Here is a 19,595-nt window from a genome sequence, read left to right on the forward strand (position 1 = left end):
TTCATTCATTGATATATTTTTTTGTCAGTAGGGGAAGCCAAATTGGAGCGGTTACTTGCATTGCGTTAAAATTAATTATCATCAACAGTTCAGACATTTTTGTGAATGGAAACGTTCTCTGCGTTTTGCATTACCTTGAACAAAATAGTATTGGTAATGACCCACTGAAATGCTGATGGACGCAAAGTCTGACGCTGTAAGCTAATTGCAAATATGATCGTTCGGTATATATTTTAGCACAAGAAAACCACATGAAAGAATGGTCCTCTGCAACAAAATTGAAGAAAAATTGGTTCCATTCAAATAAAAGAAGCCATGCAGGTGCAAGGTTCATCAAGTTTCAATGTCAACTTCAGCAGCATCCATCTCATCATCTTTCCTCTCATCGGTACAGTTGATTTCCTCTTCATTTACTCTCTCCTCTGCTGCTTCTTTCTCCACTGCAACATCCACATCCGCTCCAGCCTCTTCCTTCACCGGTGCTTCTTCCTCTTCTTCTTTTTTCTCGGGCATTGCTTCTTTCTGGGAGAGCTTTTCCTTGGCCCTTCTCAGCTCATCTCTCAGCTTTTCCAGCTCGTAGTCTTTTGCTTCTAGATTATCTTGCAAAACAAACACCTGCAATGGAATATATTCCGAGTTAAACGGTCAATGCCATTTATAAATTTGCTCCATAAGGGTATTACATCTATGAAAAAAATGCGCGACTCCTTAGTTCAGATATATGTTCGAAACTGATAAATCATAAATTTTGATTTAAGGAGTTACCAGTTCATTGGATCTCTCAACATCGTTTGTAAGACCATCCATATGCTTATATAATGCTGCAAAAGAGAAAGAATGAATAGTTAATTGCAGAAATAGAACTACTAAGACAACTAGCGAACTCCTCCACAAAATTCTCACATATAACTATTGGTACTGCCTATTTAGCCGAAAATTGAAATTTGTACCCAATAACCAATATGTGGAAAGCGAAAAAAAGGGGCAGATTTACAGCCAGCAAACCAATTTTTTAAGCTAGTCGTTCTAAACTAGATATTACTCGCTGAAAACATATAGAAACACATGTGACAAGGATACGAATGGAAATTGCAATGGAGAAATCTAATTATTGAGGAATAAAGAAGTAATTAATAAAGCAGAAAAAGGAAAACAGTAATGAATTGGTTACTTATACATTTCAACCTTGATGAGAAGAAGGAAAAAGGATCAAAGACACCATGAACTTTCTCTTCTCTCCAATTTAAGGGTAAGAAGAGCTTCCGTAACTGAGCATAACAGCAAGAAGCTCTGACATGTCACTTACCATCGAACTGATTCCTGAGCTCTGTATTTTGTGACTTTAGCACAGCAATTTTCATTCCCAACTCGTGAATCTACAAATTCAAAACACATAGATTAGACCCAGAAGTGTTAGAAACATGCATGCTAAGATATAATTTAATTCGTGAGAGGAGCTGACCTCTATTAAACACAATAGTTAATTGTAAGGAAAAAACTATCAAAAATTTAGTAAGTTCTAACTTTTACCAACTATTTGTAAAGGTGATGAAGGTATTACGGAAGATCAAGTGATTTATTACTATGCATGTCATTAACTTTGTACCAAAAATTTATACACGCAGGGCATAAATTATTGTACATGTGTTTGACAAGTGCATGCTTGTATGTATATTCATGACGTAAATTATGCTCCCAATCATTTTAATTATTGCATATATTAATGTTTGCACACATGTACACTTAACGTAGTTCTTTTGAACATGCGTACACAAATGTGTATATACCAGTGCACAAATGCTACAATTTTGGACTTAAGTGCTTGAGGAGAACATCATCAGCACGCATAAAAGATGCAAGGGACCTAGTCCTACCACTTCATGATCAGAAGACCTTTCACCACAATCTAGATCACTTCAATATGTTTAAGTTAAGAAAAAAATAAATAAATAATGGTAGTCTACGATATACAGGCATGGGGGACATGATGCTGGGTGCAGCAATTCTCCAAAAATCAGGAATGGAGAACGCAGGTAAATAAGACTGTTTTTTGAAAATATGTATTTAAACCTCGAGTAATATGTAGTGGACTATTAGCGCTAATTGAATTAGAAAAATGACTTACAATGCAATCAATTTTTTTCAAGACCATACCATATTTCATGCACATAACCTACAAAGTTTACATGTGTCTAAGTTTCAGACATGCATGGACACATGCCCTGTTTGTGTCTTGCCATCAGAGACGCAAGCCTCTGTAGAAGGGATTATCCTACAATATAGGTTCCCGAGCCTTCAAGGACTTTTCCAATAACGAAACAGATGCAACCCATGATGCATCAACAAAAGGCTGGTATTAGTTGTGCAACCACTTTGTGTCCGGTTGGGAAGTTTGGGCCTAGAAATTTGATTAAAAACATGTATTAAATGGACCTAGAATTTTGATAAAAAGTGTGCGACGTGGGCCATATACTAGATGAAAAGTCATGTTTTCCAAGTTTTCATGCATCTATAGATATATTTGCCTTGAGTTAGATAATAATTGAGACTCATGAGAAAGGCATCTAAACTTAGATAGTCATGCTTTGGCGCATAATATCTACCTTATTACATACTTTAAGTGAGATGTAGTGCAAGAATATAAGAAACACAATAATAGTGAAACAGAATGGCAGTCAAACAAACAGAGACGCATTCAAACTTTCAGTCCATTAGAATTAGGGGTTACAATAATAGATGCTTTAAAGGGCCGAATATGATATTCTATCAATTTTATATCATGTTTCTCTCTGGTTTCTTTATGGGCAAATGGGCATACGAGCTAGCTGGTGGTATCTCAGAGAATTTCAGAAGATGAATCTTGTTCTGAGCCTAGAAATTGACTAAGGGCTAGCCAAACGTGTTTTGGATGGTTCATACATGACCCTATGTACTGACGCGATTTTTTTTGGCTTTGTTCATTTGTCGAACTTGTGAACTTCATAATTTCTTTCTTTGCAGGAGCTTTTTTTAATATCTTTATTTTTCTATCTATTTATCTCTTTATTAGAAAAGTTTTCAATAATACATGTTACTGCAATGAGTACCACGCCACTTTTTATGAAACAAAAAGGAAAAGAAAAAAATAATACATATATTCAATGAAGTCAAATTCAAGCTTAAATATGTGATCTTTATCTGATGTGCTCCTCAGATATTTCTCCATATCCCGATCAAAGAAATGAATGTGATTATTATGTCTCAATGCCTTGCCTATGTTTAGTATGTTCCTTTCCAGTTGACTTTATATGCCTGTATCGGTCTGGTTCCATGGGTAGGTAAGGTACAATAGGTATATGTGGATACCATGAACAGATCAATTTGTGGGCGTGAATACATGGAATGTCAGATGTCTGTTCTGCCAGCACAATGTTCTAATAAGACCAGCAAGAGCATCCACTTAGGCGGTGTTTGGTTCAAATGCCAAAATTATAGAATTTGTAACTCCATATGGAATTTGAAATCCATAGGGTTTTTAATATGGCTTGGGATTTCTAAAATGGTGTTTGGTTCATCAATATTGTAGGATAACAAATACTACAAATTGTAATATTATGTTTGGTTTAAACTCAAATTGTAACATTATAAATTTTAGAATTTGAAATCTATAAGTTGAATGAAAAAAAATTTAGGATTTCCAAAAGAATGATAGGTGAATATAAAAACCTTTGGTGAGCTTACCTCCCACTAAAGAACAAACAAATTTTATTGCAATTGGGGTAACCATACTCATTCAAATTTAAACTCCAACGGCTATAAACGATCATATTTTGCCAATGGCTATAAATATAGCTCAATTTCACTAACTTCATGAGTAGTTTTTTTGCAAAGCAATAAGCCTCCACACATCATCTTTTAGCAACTAGGATAGAGATGCAAAAATGGTGCTACTGTAAAATTCCAACAACCTTGAAGCAATGGAGGAGGCAGGTAAGGTTTGATTGAAAATTTGTTGATTTGGGACGAAAAGCACTAGGGTTTTGTAGCGGGAAATGGAGGAGGCGGGTAAAAGAGGAGGGAGACGAAAATGGAGGCGGTGATGATATTTTTGGGTCTACCAGAAGCTTTAGGGGTCACGGGAGGAGTTTTGATGAGGTGGACTTTTTTGTCAGATATACATCACAAATCCTCTCAATGTTAGGATTTCATAAATTCTAAAATTTGAGTGTTTTTTGCAATTTAGGGATCCAAAATTCTAAAATTTTGTTTGAAACAAACACAGTTTATGAAATCCAAAACCCAAAAAAACCCCTTTTTGATCCTAGAATTTCAAATCCACCATATATCCCAAAAAAAACTTCAAACAAACACCCCCTTATCATATTAAGTAGCAGTTATATTGTATATCACAAGCGAAACATGGTACATTGTTACTGAATCAACAATAAACGATTTATGCAATTATATGACATGCAGCTGAGTGGACTCTGGAGTACCAAATTCAGTAATGTTGCAATCTATAATCAACCCATCGAGCCAGCGACATACTCAAACCTTAAGGAAATAAGGGCCCACAAGGGGATTGCAACAATACTCAAGCTAAAATAGTAGGCGGAAAAACTTCGTTGACTATGCAATTCAAACTTCAAACAATGCAATGAAGGAATGCAGGATGCTATTGGATGTGACAAACGAAAAACTAGATTCTTGGGAAACAAGATAAAACTTGCAAAATATAAGTTAGCAATTTAGCGAATTTAAAAGTGTATACCTTTCCTTCAGAAGCCATTGCCCCAATCTCCTCATTTTCTTCTTGCAAGGTTCGACATTTGGCCATCAACATTTTCCCCATCCTACTATTCGCACTAAAGTTGACAGCAGCAACATTGTCTTGAAGTTCTTTCACTTTCTTTTCTTTTTCTTCAACCAAATTCTAGCAACGTAACCAAAAAGGTCAGCAATTTCTAAGCATGAAAAACTATACAAAACACACACACAAAGTGCTCTGCTTAAGTTAACATCACAAATATTCTCAGCAAAAGCATGAGATAACTTCTCACAAGTATAAGAAAAAACCAAGCAAGACCATATAAAAAAGGGAAGGGGGAGAAGACAAAAAGAACAAAATTCCCCTCTCAGGAAGAAATCAAAAGAACCTTTAATCTTGTGAACTCTTCATGTATTGCTGGATCAAGCAATAACCTCCTGGTCTGTTAAGATAGATAATAGATGTTAAGTCGCTAGACGAGGATTTTGTGCAAATCGCAGTAACAGTCTATTAGCTACTCATGTTATCACATAAAACAGTATATGCAAGTAACGATGCTGCTAGACATCCACTTAAAAATCAAGCAAGCAGTACCTGAACTGATGGCGGTCGTAACTGTTTCTTTAGATCTCGAACTGCTGACTGAAATTTCAACAGAAAAAGCTTTCTCAGAGATGTCTAATAAGTTAAGTCAGAATTCTCAATAAGAAAGATCCTGCTAAACAGCCAAGTCAAATAGCATATGTAGTATATATTGGCAATGATAAGCAAACTACAACTTTGTAGCAGATTTACAAGTTCGAAGAAATGAATATTTTGTCATAGCACCTTCATTTTAGCATCAAAGAGACTATTTGGCAGAAATGCTGTTAGAGATAAGCACTCTAATTACTTTTAGATGTTTACTATTCATTTTACTATTCATTGAAATGCATTTACACAGCTGATGGAAGGAATATCTGTCCCTTCCAAGTTTTACAAACTTTACATAGATGAAATATCTCAGTAGTTTCCTTAATTCCTTTCAACACTTTTCTTTCCAAATTCAATTGTTTAACATTTTGATCTCCTACCATCTATACGTGAAATGTGCTAGTCGCATGACTATTTTCATAGCGAAAATGTCTTTTTTGCCATTATATTCTATAGTTTAGAAAAAGGATATTCAAAACAAGTCTAAGCTAAATATGTTACCTTCAAGTCTGCAATTTCCTGCTCACGTTTTGCATAAGTAACTATAAATGCAGCTTCCCTTTTCTTTGCCTTCTCAAGCTGAAAGAAAATAACTGGTATGAGATACATAAAGATAGCCCAAGTTGAGAGCAAGATGCAACCAACCTTCTCTTTCAACGAGTCCTCTGAAGATTTCAGATTCTGGAGATAGGTCACGACTAATCCAGGTTCTAAATAGGCAGGAAAAATAACTCAATCAGAAAGCAGAAGAGGAATCACGGGGCTGAGAAGAGACGCCAGTTAGGTTTTGGGAGTGCTATGTAGTTAAAAAAAATCCATGCTCATGAGCATATGAAACACTTAACAGGCTAAATCTATCAGTTCGTACAAAAAAATCAAAGGGACAGACCCAAAACTCCTCATAAGTAAGAAAGACGAACCAGGAGTGGTTCCGGCAGGAGCAGCAGGACCATTCTGAAATGCAGAGTGCCACTTTTTAATCTCTGATTGTGCAGCTTCTAACTCTGCCTGCAGCATACTTAAAAGTTTTTACCAAAAATTTTTTTTTTTTGAGAGAAATTATGGAGGACATAGCAAACAAGAATACAATTGATGAAATTTATAGAATAAATCAAATGACTAAATTGAAGCCTTCAGGGGAGGGCTGATCATAGTACGGTTTGGACCGAAGAAACCGACCGAACCGCCCGATTTTTGACGGTTGGGTGCAGTTGTTATGTACTTTCGGTTCAGTGCGGCGGTTATTTTTGTAAATCGGTGTAATACCGACCCGACCGATTTAGTTTTATATCTTGAAAGTCACACAGTGGCATCTTATTCTCACTCTTTGTGGGACCCACCACAATGCATTCATCACAAGTCCCCAATTTCGCACCTCTTCTCAACTTTGTAGGCCCACCCACTACACCTTTTAAAGCCCCAAAGTTACGCCTATTCCCAAGTTGCAAGCAGTCTTCAATGAAGAATGAGCTACCCTTCATCCTTTCTATCGGATACCCAAAGTAAACCCATTGCTATTTCAAAGTCAACTATTTCTCTCTCCGGTTCTTTTTCTATCTTTTATTTTCCGTAATCTCAATTCTATCTTTTCCTCTTGTGTTTACTGCAATGAGAAGATCGTCTCCTTACTGAGTAGCTGGAGTCGTTCTCGCCAAATACTAATTGGTGGTGGATCTTATAGAAACATAAATAACCGACCGAACCGAACCGAAATAATCCGGTTCGATTTGGTTCGGTTCAATCAGTGATTAGGATTTCGGTTTTAGATTGCCCGAAAATGGTCTAAACTGACCAAAGCGATCGTTTGCTCTCCCTTACTTCAGGTATAATATTTAACAGATTTCACACAGAAAGAGTTGAAGAAGGATTGCAATACAAAATTGAACTTGTAGTATTGTACTAAACAATGTTTGAAAAAAAACTTCGTGAAACTTGCTTCAAAACTCATTTCAAAACTTTTTGAAGGATAGTCACTTCAAAGATCAAAAGAGAAGCTATTTATCCTTTGAAGCATAAGCCTTATTGCTTAAAAGCATAACAGGAGAGTGAGCGTGTGTGTGTTTTTCGTGCTCCACAGTGGTTCTCTTTTGAAGCACACACTTTAGACAAGATAAGAGGATATAAAAGATTATTATTAACATTGAGATGCCCCTATGTATCGTCAACATGACCATGTGACTATGAATAAGATATATATTTTATGTATGTAGCTTAGCTTATTATGATTTTTGTACATAGATTTCGCATATTTAAGTCTTATTTACTACGCAAGTTATTATACCACTATATATTATATCTTTGTAATATTTATAAATTAAAATATACTTAGGTCATGAGGTTTATGTCTCATGCTTTTTAAAGCTTACGCTTCTCTTGGTAAAAGGGTCTAGCGCTTCTGTGGGTTTCCATTTCTAAGCAACAATAATCTCCTCTTCTTGATATGAACAAAATTAGCAATTCCCTTAGCATGTCTCAATAATGCAATGTTTTTATGTTATGTAACTTGTGTTTGTCTTTTGAAACTTCAACTGCAAATTTAATGTTTAGACCACAAATTCAAGATTTAATCATATTGACTATGACAAGCGAACCTTATGTAAAAGAGGGCAATTGAAGTGAAACACGTAACCATAATCAATCTTACATAACAGTCTTCCTTGGTTGTTTAGTTCAATAAATTAAATAAATCCACTTGAATAGGTTATTGTTAACCTACTTGAGCAGGCTCAAATTTATAGGCTTATAGCCATAATGAATGTGCTACATCCTCCTTCCAGATGAATGGAGAGGAGAGTTGACCGAGGGTACGACCTGTTTTAATCAAAGACTTATATGCCATGCTTATAACTATTGTATTTGTAACTAGAACATAAATAGCGCATTCTACTAATAGCAATAAGATGGTTATAAGCATAATACACAACTCTTGGATTAAATAGGTATTTCCCTAGGTCAGCTCTCTTCTAGAAATCTGATCACACCCATTCTCGCTTAACAACAACCTACGTTGCATGGGTACTAGTACGGGACATGATAAATTTGTAAAAGGTAGGGTACGGGGATACGACTATATAAATATTTATACAGACATATAATAGATATTGGAGTTAATAATTTACATGAGAACAATGATGAGAATAAAAAAACCTTTAACATTTTCATGTTTCTTTTATTATGCAGATTATAAATTGGAAAATCACTAGCTTTTGAACTAGACATCCACGCAGCCCTCCGATATCATAATCCAAAACCTGACCTATATCCAATGAGTTTCAATAAGTGGATGTGAAGTGTAGGATATATGTCCAAAAATGTATGACAAGCGTTTTAAATTAGAAGATTTATTGTATAATTGAGTACATGTCAAAAATAGATGTATGCGCAATGACTGTCCAAGAAGTTTAGGTACTGGTACGGGTATGACTTTAGATTAGAAGTACTCAAGTAACGTGGAAAACTTATTCAAGAGCATTTATTTAATTGATTCAACTAAATAGCCAAGGAAGACTATGTTGCCAGATTGATTAAATGGGTAGATGTTTTACTTCAACTGACCTCTTTTAGATAAGGTTTGGTTTATCATAGTTCATATAACTTAGCTCTCGTACTTTTGGTTTAAGCATTAAAATTGAAATTACAGTTTCAAAGGACTCTAACAAAACCTTAGATCATGATATTATTAATTAATAAACGCCTAACAAAATTGCTAATTCTACCAAGAAGAGGGGCTTATTGTTGCTTAAGGGTTTAAATATGAGAAAATGGATTTACAATGGAGATTTTAATACTACAATAATCTGTGTGATAAGAAAGGAAAAAGTAATCATTTTAAAGATCTTGAGGAGTTTAATGATATTATTAATGAGCTTGAAATGATAGATACTCCTTTGAGGGATAGAAGATTTACATGACAGGTGAAAGAGATTACCCCTCTTTAGCAAGACTAGATAGAATGTTATTCAATCTTGAATGTCCTTTGAGGGGTAGAAGATCTATGTGACAAGTTAAAGAGATTACCCCTCTTTAGTAATACTAGATAGAATGTTATTCAATCTTGAATGGGAGTAGAAATTTCATCGGTGTTGTCAACAAGGATGTTCATGTACTATTTCAGATCATATCCATGTGTGTCTTGAAGTTAAAGAGAATTTTAAACCCAAGAAAGTTTTTAGATTTGAGAAAATTTGGTTTCAAAATAAAAATATTAAGCAAAAAAAAAAGGATTGGTGGTCTATAGTCCCTATGTGCTTATCAGCTGCTGGGAATTTTTTACGGAAGCTGAGATTTTTAAGAAGCTAAAAATGGTCTGTGAAAAAATTTTAGTGTTAAATAGATGAAAAAACAAAATTTAAAAGAAATTTTAAAGATTGATGTATTAGAGGAGGAATTACGTGAACATATGGATCATATTTTTAAGCAAGAAGAGATTAAGTGGAAACAAATGTCCAAAGTTCACCGGCTTAAAGAAGATCATAATACTAAGGTTTTTCATTGTGTGGCTAATGGTATAAGGAGAAATAATTTGATTCATTCTATAAAAAGATATTTGGTTTAAAAGTTGAAAAAAATGTACGGTTGATGTTATCTCCTGAAGTTGAGTAGGAAGCTTCTGAGCTAGAGATCCCCTTTACTCTATGTGAAATTAAAAAGCTATTGATAAGGAAGGAGATAAATACCCTGGCCTTGACAGGTTTCCCCAATTTTTTTCTAAGGATGTTGGGATGTGATTAATGGGGATTTATTGAGTGTTTTTTTATAAATTTTATAAGGGAAAGTTAGAATCAGATAGGCTCAACTTTGCTTATATTGTTTTGATTCCTAAAATGTTGAAGCAGGGGAAACTGGAGACTTTAGGTTTATAAGTCTCCTTAATGTGGTTTACAAAATTACTACCAAAGTTATTACTAATAGATTGAATAAGAAATTGGAAGTTCTGATTGATCCTATACAAACAGGATCCATAAAGAAAAGATTGTTGATTGAAGGTGTAGCAATAACACAGGAAATTATAAACGATAATTATATAAACAAGAAGAAAAGGAGGTGCTATTAAAACTTGGTTATGCAAAGGCATATGATATGCTTGGTTGGGACTTTATTTGTGATGTTCTATGCTAAGGGCCTCGGTTATAAATGGATTCAGTGGATGAGAATGTGTTTAAATGGGGGAAAATCTGCTATTCTTTTCAAATGGTAATCCTGAAAAATGAATACATTCCAAGAGAGGAGTGAGACAAGGGGATTATTTATCTCATCTTTTGTTTGTTTTAGCTGCAAATGTGTTTACAAAAATTATGATGCTAGCAGAGAGAAATGAGTTTAATTCAGGGTCTACGTCCAGAGTCAAATCAGAGGAAGATTGTGTGTTTACAATATACAGATGACACTTTGGTGTACTGCGAAAAAAATTTCTTAAGCTAATCTTATATGGTTTTGAGATGGTTTCAAGGCTAACCATTAATTTCCATAGAAGTTCTATGGTTTTGTTAGAGGATAATCTTGTATGCCAACAAGAAGTGGCTATGATGTTCAATTGTCAAAGTGGTTCTTTCCCAGTCACTTATTTAGGGTTTCCTCTGAGACCTATCAGGTTAACGAAAGTAGATTGGTTCGTTCCCTCTGCGAAAAAATAGACAAAAGATTGACTGTGTGGAAAAGTAGATATCTTTCTAAAGGGGATAGATTAGTTTTAATAAGTTTAGTTCTTTCATCTACACTTTTATTTTTAATGTCAATTCTTTTGTTTATGTGATAGACTGGATAAGGCGAAGAAAAGATTTTCTTGGTCTGGAGATAGTCATTAATCATTATTCAGGAGCCTCAAGTTTGATTGCATGGGATTTGATTTGTAGACCAAAATACAAGAAGGTTTGAGGGTATTAAATCTTAGAATTATGAATACAGCTCTAGTCACTAAGTGCATATGGAATTTGTTTAGTAATAAAGATTGTTTGTGGAAACATTTTACTAAGCACAATTATTATGAGGGGAGTAATATTCTTGAGATCAAAAGAGGTTTTATACCCAATTTATGGAAAACATAATTTAAATATGGATTGTTATATTAGATGCACAAATGTCCACATTGGAAATGGAGGAAAAACTTATTTTTGGGAGGATAATTGTGTGGTGTGGGGTCTTTGGCTTTAAATTTGACTATTCTCTATTCCTTCGCAGAGAATCCAAGGCAAGTGTGTCCTCTATCATGAAGAGAGATTCTAATAATGGGTCATGTGATGTTCCTTTTATTAGACAAACACAAGGTGTGTGAAATGGAAAATGAAGATCATAACCATCTTTTCTTAAAGTGCAAGTTATTAGATTTGTGTGGAATTCTATTATTTTCAAATAGCAGTTACCTATTGTATGTATGTCTGAGATCTCTGATATGTGGTCTTGGAAATAGTCATGTGTGTCTAAAGATAAAGAGAAGAAATGGGATGTTATTGTTAGCTGCATTATTTGGTGTGTTTGGCATGAAAGCAAGGTTGTTGATAGCGGATCGCGGCGCGTCGCTGCGAGGTACCGCTTAGGCTATTGCGGGCTATTGCGACAAAATAGCGATAAATAGCGCACAGTCAAATAGCGGCCAAATATAAATATATTTAAATATTCTAAATAATAAGAAAAATCATATAAAAGATATCCATAAAAGAAGCCTCCTATTAGTTACGCTTATTAGTGCAAGTTCAAAGATCAACAAGATATCAACCACTGACAATACGGAAAAATCAGTTTATGAAAATATCAGATAGTGAATAGGATAAAAAAGATGAAATTGTACTTCATTGAAAGGGAAGACATGGAAACTATGAGAAGGTTTAGAGGAGATTTTATACTTCTTTCTCTGTTGCAGATCTAACCAACAGAGATGGAGAAGGAAGTCGGAAGTCGGAGCGGCTGTCCTGGCTCGAGCTGGAGCGGCAGTAACTGAAGCTCTGCAATCGGCAGAGGGAGGCTGGAGCTTCGAGCGGAACTGTTCGCTGGAGCCTGGAGCGGAGCTATTCGCTGGAGTCTGGAGCGGAGCTGTTCGCTGGAGCCTAGAGCGGAGCTGCAGAGATGATGAAGTCGCGGCGAGGTCGAGCGGAGCTGCGAAGCTTGGAGCGGAGAAGATGACAGGAGTGGGAGAGAGGGATTAGGGTTCGGGAGTGGGAGAGAGGGATTAGGGCTCGGGAGTGGGAGAGATGGATTCGTCGTGGCCGCTTTTATCCGCATTTAACAAGTCGGGTTCGGGTTCAGGTCGAAAGTCGGGGCGAAAAAATCATATGCATTTGATAGCGGGTTTAGCAGCTTTTATCCGCTTTTAAGTGCTTTTATCCGCTTTTAAGCGCTTTTACGCGCTATTCGAGTGCATATCGGTTTTTCCCGTGAAACCCAGCCGCGAAACCCCTACGCGTAGCGCTGAAGGCCGCGACCGCTATTCGCCCCGCTATAGCCCCGCTATTGGCCGCTATTTACAACACTGCATGAAAGGTATATGCATATTTTTAAACAAAAAAGATACATTCTTTGGAGCTGTTAAAAAAATCTCCACTTGTTGAGTTCAGGCTAGGTAATGTTCCTCCCAAGTTTGATTTGACCTATGAAAGAAAGAAGAAGAACAATCAGAAGAAGGCAATTGCTGCTCAGGACGGAGATCGAGATGGAGACTTCTAGCTATGGGAAGATCTTTGGAGGCATGAGGAGAAGTTTCTTTTGAGGTTAAATGTCTTTTTGTAATGAAGTGTTTCTTATTGTTGTTGATGGTGTTTGGGATTCTGGCACTGTATCGAATTTACAATGTAGTTGATAGCTGTCGGGTGTAGCTTGGTGTTGGGAGTGCAAGTTGTATGTATTACAACCATATGCTTTGAAATGAAAAGTTAGTGGGACGGAGTTTCCTTTGAAACTGCAAAGTTTTCTCCAAAAAAATGGATAATAATGCTAAAAGCAAGGCAAGAATAAGAATTAATAAAGCAACACCCAAGAGAAAAACAACCACAAACCTGGCATGTTGCAAGATTATCCTTACAGTTTTGCAGACTGAAACAAGAAAACAAAATTAGCATTAAAGATGATGGCTATTTATATAACTGTAAGTCATTAAGCTCTCAGGTACCTTTCACGAAGAGACAAAATCATCCCGGTTGTAGCACCAGCAGCTTCTTCAGCCTTTTTACCCTGCAATATGCATTAAAAGGATTGTTTTCACGTAAATACACTTATTATATTTACGGTAGAAGATAAATTGTTTAAATCCCTAGTTAATTCATCTCTGATTGAAACCAAAACTCGCTAGGATTTCGAGTTACCTTCTTATTAGAACCGAAGACATCATCTTCCTCCTCGTCAAAATCCCCAAATGCTCTTTTATCACCTACAATTAATCCATTGAAAAACGAAGACTAATTCATTGAAAACTGTAGTAAAAAAATCGAGAAAAACGAAGGAAAACAATGAAATTAAAGCAAATAAACCTGATCTCCTGCCGCTCCCAGGGTAATCGCCGCCGAAATCATCTTCCTAATTTCAATCAAAACAAAATTTAATGCAAAAGGTAGAACTTGTTAGGGTTTCGAATCGAATGAACAGAAGAATCGAGAGAGGAAAAAGGGCTTACATCGTCGATTTGGGGTTTAGAAGCCATTGGAAAACCCTAAACCCCCTTTTGCTTTTTTTGTTCGATTTCCCGCTAGAGACAGTGGGAGACAGAAGAATCGATTTGGGGTTCAGGAGCATTTGGGTCGGGTTTCTTGTGTTTATCGAACTCGGTGGGTTTCTTACGCAAATGACCGAATATAGAAATTTTTTACGAGATGGGTTTATGATTTTGTTTTAAAACAAAAGCCCAATGGTCTTAAAGCCCATGGCCTTTGCTGTCATCTGAATTAGGTGATTTCTTATTTAAACGAACCATCTGCTATTTATTTGAAAACCTTTTTTACTTTTTCCCCCTCATTATCACAAAAATATTTCACCAATGCAGCCATATCTATCACAGATCCCAATGCAATATCAAAGGTTAAAAAAGTTGGTGGATGATTTATTCCTATCCACATAAGTTGACATAAGTTTTTGCATATATATATATATGAAGAGGTTCTAATAAAAACCTCATTAGCCTAAAAACTAAAAACCTCCTTCATTCAATGGCTAGGATTCAGTCAAACAGTCAACAGACACATGCATTAATTACCTTATTAAACACATGCATTAATTACATCAACGCAGTGAATCCAGATCCACTGTAGTGAATCTGGATTCACTGTAGTGATTCGAGATACGTTGAGGTAGTGAATCTGGATTCACTGCGTTAAGGTAATTAATGCATGTGTCTGTTGACTGTTTGACTGAATCCCAACCATTGGATTCATCTAGATCCAATGGATGAAGGAGGTTTTTAGTTTTTAGGCTAAGGAGGTTTTTATTAGAACCTCTCTCTCTCTCTCTCTCTCTCTATATATATATATATATATATATATATATATATATATATATATATATGAGAAAACTGCAGAAGCACTGCCCAGCTCTCCTGAGCGTGCGCTGCTTGGGCTTTTCTGAAAAAATTCACGATTCCTCGACAAAAGCGCTGCTCTCTCTCCCAAAAAATTAAAATCCCCAACTCTATCTCACCAAAAGCTCAGATCCCCAATTCCTCTTCCTCCCCCAAGCTCAGATCCTCAAGTCCACTAAAAGAGCCCCAAATCTCCCCCCAAATCCCACCATTTCGTCGATCTCTCTCAGGTCGATCTCTCTCAGATCCCCGACATTCGAAGACTAAAAGAGCCGCCACGATTCCTCTCCGCTCCCTCTCCGTCGCGGGTGACCCCAGCTCCGAGCAGCGCACTGCCCAGCTCCGAGCAGCGCACCGCCACGAGCAGCGCTCTTCCCTCGCGATCGAGCAGCGCTCTTCCCTCGCGATCCAGTCCAGCTCCACGAGATCCACGAATCCCTCCTCCACGAGCTCCTCCCCCGCCAATGTAGGTCATTTCCTATTTTCTCTCCAATTTTCCGTTCATCAAGAGCAGATTGGGCCTTTACGTCTCTAGTTTAGATAAGGATTTCGGGTCAAGGCGAGGGTTCCGTAACCGAGCCCCAGTTTATAGAAAAAATGGGTTTTGCGTAGAACCTTGGAGCTAATTAATGACCGTTAATTTTTAGTTCATGCATGAGAAGTTTCTAGACTTTCAATGGATCCAAACTTAATTTAGGCTGCCGTTTGGTTTTGTAGTTCATGCATGAGAAGTTTCTAGACTTTCAATGGATCCAAACTTAATTTAGGCTGCCGTTTGGTTTTGGTAGGGTTTGGTTGTGTCTATTAAGGAGTTTGATTAATTGGTTTAAGTTTCTAGACTTATGAATTCTCTTTAATTATTTTTGTAAGAGAAGAGAAGAGGGGAAGAAAGAACAACATGGCCGGAGTAGGAAGTGCTAGGATTTATAACTTTGAGAGAGAAACTTTTATAAGAAGTTGTATTTGTATAAATTAATAAGCCATCAAAAAGTTTGTAATACACTATATAGAAAAATTACACGAGTCAATCATGATAACAGTTAAAAATTACATGAGTCAATCATGATAACAGTTCGTTTGCATGCATTATAGCCATAAAACTAATTAATTTTGTGTAAATTCATGTATTTTTCTTGATGAATCCATGCATCTCTTTTACAGCAAAAAAAGTGTTCGAAATGGGAGAATCAAGTGCTAGTGGAATTGAAATTTCTGCCAGTACAGAAAATGCTCCTAAGCCACTACTCGGAATGAAATTTAATACTTATGAAGAAGCTTATAACTATTATAACCATTATGCATTATTGATGGATTTTGGAATACGGAAGAGCACGGTGAATTACTCGAAGAAGACAAGAGACGTGCTGGACAGAAAGTTTATTTGTGATAAGGAGGGCTATAGATCTAATAGAGATAAGATGGAGATGCCTTTTCGACGAGAGACCCGAGTAGGATGTAAGGCAATGATGAGAGTTAAAGTATTGGAGGACAAATCGTGGGAGGTCACGGGGTTTGTTGAAGAACATACAAATCATGTGTTGAGTAGTCCAGTCAAAGCAAAGTTGCACATATCACACCAACAATTCCATAAATCTCAAAGTTGTAAAAAACTTATTGAGAGTTTGCAAGAAGAAGGTATCCCCCCATCCACTATTTCTCGCGTCATTAACGCAACCACTGGAAGAGAAGGCGAATTAGTGACACCACAACAGTGTATTGATCACATCAGATACCAAAGAGTCAACAATATTGGCCATGAATGCATATCTATCATAAAACATTTTCAGAGTATGACAGCGAATGATCCAGAATTCTATTTTGCAATAGAAGTGGACAGTAGTGGACAAATGAGGAGTGTTTTCTGGGCTGACGGAAGATCAAGAGCGTCTTATTTGCAATTTAGTGATGTTGTTGTGTTTGATGTGACATACAGAACTAATAAGTTCAGTCTTCCATTTGCTCCATTTACTGGTGTGAATCATCATAGGCAATCCACTTTACTTGGTTGTGCATTATTAGCTGATGAACAAGAAGATACATTTGTGTGGTTATTTGAAGAATGGCTTAAATGCATGCATGGGGTTGAACCAGGTGCTATTATAACAGATCAGGATAGAGCCATATGCAATGCTATTCACTCTGTGTTTCCAATGACAAGACATCGTTATTGCTTTTGGCACATGCAAAAGCATATTACTGATCATTTGCCTACTTTGGGTTCTCGTTACGGTGAACAGTTTCAAATGTATTAGGGCTTATGGTGTAATAGTTCTTTAATAGAACAGTGTGAAGGATATTGGCTAGAGATGAAGGAGAAGTTTGATATAAATGAAGAAGAGGATGGATGGTTGCAAACTGTTTACAAATATCGAGAACATTGGGTGTCATGTTATTTGAAAGATACTTTTTTTGCTGGAATGAGATCGAGCCAAAGAAGTGAAAGTATAAATGCATTTTTTGATGGGTATGTTAACTCACAGACTCAATTACACGAGTTTGTTCTACAATATGAAAAAGCATTAACTCATCGTCGCTTAAGTGAAGCCCATGAAGATTTTAAGAGTCTTAACACAAAACCTATCATGCTCCTTGGACATCCGATTGAGGTACAAGCTGGAGAAATGTATACCCGCACAATGTTTGATGTGTTCCAAACTGAATTCAAAGGATTTGCAACAGAGTTTTGTGAAGAATTGAGAAAAGATGGGGACATTGTTGAATACAAGATTTGTAAGTTTGCAGATAGATCAAAAGGGGAGCTGGTTACTTATGACCAATCCAGTAAGATACAATTTATTTGTACTTGTGCTTTGTTTGAAACTAATGGTGTTGTATGTAGACATATATTGTCTCTAATGATGGCTAGTCAAATTTCTTCATTACCCGACCATTACATCCTACACCGTTGGACTATACATGCTAGACATCGTAACATTGGGGTTGGCAATATTGTATTTGGAAGAAACATCACAAGCTGTGAAGAGAAGATTAATTTGTTGAAATCTTGGGCTTTAAGAGCAAAATTCAATAATGCGCTCGAGCTTGCATTTGATTCAGAAGAGGTGATCCTGAAAAATCTGCAAGGACTAAAGGTCGTCCACGCAATGCTACTAGAATTCAGTCAGGTTTAGAACAAGCACAACAAAATAAAGAGAGGAAGAAGCGTATATGTAGCAGATGTGGTGAACTCGGGCATTATAGAACTAGCTGTAAAGTCAACTTGCCAAGGTACAATTACTTTGTTTTTCATATGTAGCTTTTTTGTGAATTTCTTATATGTTTATCTTTTTTCAAGTTTGAATTTGTCCTATATCATGCACAATATCTTTTTTCATATGAATTTCATCTACATTTCCCTTTTGTACATTTTACAGGTGAAATTCAGGGTGCTTTCCAATGATGAGTTACTCTTATGCCCCCCCAAGATTCTGCATGACGAAGATGATTGTTTCTTGCAATATTTCACTTGTTGTGTGTTGTTTTCAAGAAGATTCTTGAAGAAGTATTTCTGGTGCAAATGTTGTAGTAGTTGTTGAACAATATTTGAGCTCCTTGTGGTTTGTAATTTGTATGCTACTCTTATGAAGCTTATGTATCTATGAAGCTTATTTATGTTTTCTGATGCTTGAACAATAGTTGAACAATAGTTGCTGATTTATGTTTTCTTGAACAATAGTTGCTGATTTATGCTTGAACAATAGTTGAACAATACTTGAACAATATTCAAGCTCCTTGTTGAACAATAGTTGCTGATTTATGTTTTCTGATGCTTGAAATGAACGAAATAACTTGAATAAGAAAATGTCAAATTCAACTGATTGTATGAATGATGACGTTTATTCACATTAATCGTGTCCAAAGAGAGCGTTTGGTTCGGTGTTAATGCAGGGATTGCGAATGCATTTTGCATTGTTGCATAAATCTTGCCATTTTGCATCCTAGTTCCACTGCTTGTTTCGTCGCAACAATTGAACACAGTAGCAGAAAGACTCACAGTTGCACCCAACAAGTTGCACTGATTAGCTCATAAACAGGGTGGATAAGTGTCAGTTTGTAATAAAGCTTACCCAGATCAACATTTTGTTTCATTAGTACTCAATGTAATTCCCATCCATGTAATAAATGACTGATACATGCCTGATCAACATTTTGTTTCATCGGTACTCAATGATTAAACCTCTGAACCAACCATCCAAATACATCCGAGCACTGAAACCAGAACATGGACATCCACAATACATCCAGAGTCAGCATGAGTAGAAAAGAGGACTAGTGAAAATGAAATTCAGTGTTTAGAACAAAGAACCAAAGTTGCCTGAGTAGATGCAATTCTTCAAAATGCTTAAGAGTTGAAGGCCACTTAGGCATGATATAACTAAACACCATATAAACTCAACAAACCAACATCCAATTAAGTACAAAATCATGATACAAACTGACCACAACCCATTTCAAAATAGACAAACCAACAAACCAACAAAATCATGCACAATCTGACCACAACCCATCAAATTAAGTACATTGAAGAATCATACACGCATCACATCACATGTTTCCCCTAATAGAGAAACCAACAAATACTGTAATGATACATACTGGAAATATTAAAATTGTAAACACTGAACCTAATACAAAAACATATATGGAGGAAATAGCAGT

At 36.2% G+C, this 19,595-nt stretch overlaps 3 protein-coding genes across 3 annotated transcripts; 2 read left to right on the forward strand and 1 right to left on the reverse strand.

The window, feature by feature from the left end:
• LOC109828946 (FKBP12-interacting protein of 37 kDa) lies at window positions 177–14,162 on the reverse strand. The gene is made up of 14 exons (XM_020395954.1): window positions 14,040–14,162; window positions 13,897–13,942; window positions 13,732–13,796; window positions 13,539–13,600; window positions 13,426–13,462; window positions 6,361–6,448; window positions 6,086–6,150; window positions 5,942–6,019; window positions 5,342–5,389; window positions 5,136–5,189; window positions 4,751–4,912; window positions 1,307–1,376; window positions 766–821; window positions 177–615 (listed from the first exon to the last, which is right to left on the reverse strand). Exons 1-14 carry the CDS (start codon window positions 14,064–14,066, stop codon window positions 334–336), a joined length of 1,140 nt encoding a protein of 379 aa, XP_020251543.1. The 5' UTR covers window positions 14,067–14,162; the 3' UTR covers window positions 177–333.
• On the forward strand, window positions 16,115–17,188 carry LOC109839256 (protein FAR1-RELATED SEQUENCE 5-like). The gene has a single exon (XM_020407689.1). The coding sequence runs from the start codon at window positions 16,115–16,117 to the stop codon at window positions 17,186–17,188; it is 1,074 nt and encodes a 357-aa protein (XP_020263278.1).
• Window positions 17,243–18,067, forward strand: LOC109839262 (protein FAR1-RELATED SEQUENCE 5-like). Its single transcript, XM_020407696.1, has one exon. The coding sequence runs from the start codon at window positions 17,243–17,245 to the stop codon at window positions 18,065–18,067; it is 825 nt and encodes a 274-aa protein (XP_020263285.1).

The sequence above is a fragment of the Asparagus officinalis genome, chromosome 1, assembly GCF_001876935.1.
Source record: "Asparagus officinalis chromosome 1, Aspof.V1, whole genome shotgun sequence".
Taxonomy (NCBI): domain Eukaryota; kingdom Viridiplantae; phylum Streptophyta; class Magnoliopsida; order Asparagales; family Asparagaceae; genus Asparagus; species Asparagus officinalis.

Excerpts from the sequence above, each read along its gene's own strand:
- LOC109839262 (XM_020407696.1), top strand. The coding sequence starts at position 17,243 with ATGAAGGAGAAGTTTGATATAAATGAAGAAGAGGATGGATGGTTGCAA.
- LOC109839256 (XM_020407689.1), top strand. The coding sequence starts at position 16,115 with ATGGGAGAATCAAGTGCTAGTGGAATTGAAATTTCTGCCAGTACAGAA.
- LOC109828946 (XM_020395954.1), bottom strand. The coding sequence starts at position 14,066 with ATGGCTTCTAAACCCCAAATCGACGAT. Across the intron at positions 6,449-13,425 it reads ATAATCTTGCAACATGCCAG|GCAGAGTTAGAAGCTGCACA; the intron begins GTTTGTGGTTGT and ends AGTATGCTGCAG. Across the intron at positions 4,913-5,135 it reads AAGAGTTCACAAGATTAAAG|AATTTGGTTGAAGAAAAAGA; the intron begins GTTCTTTTGATT and ends TTACGTTGCTAG.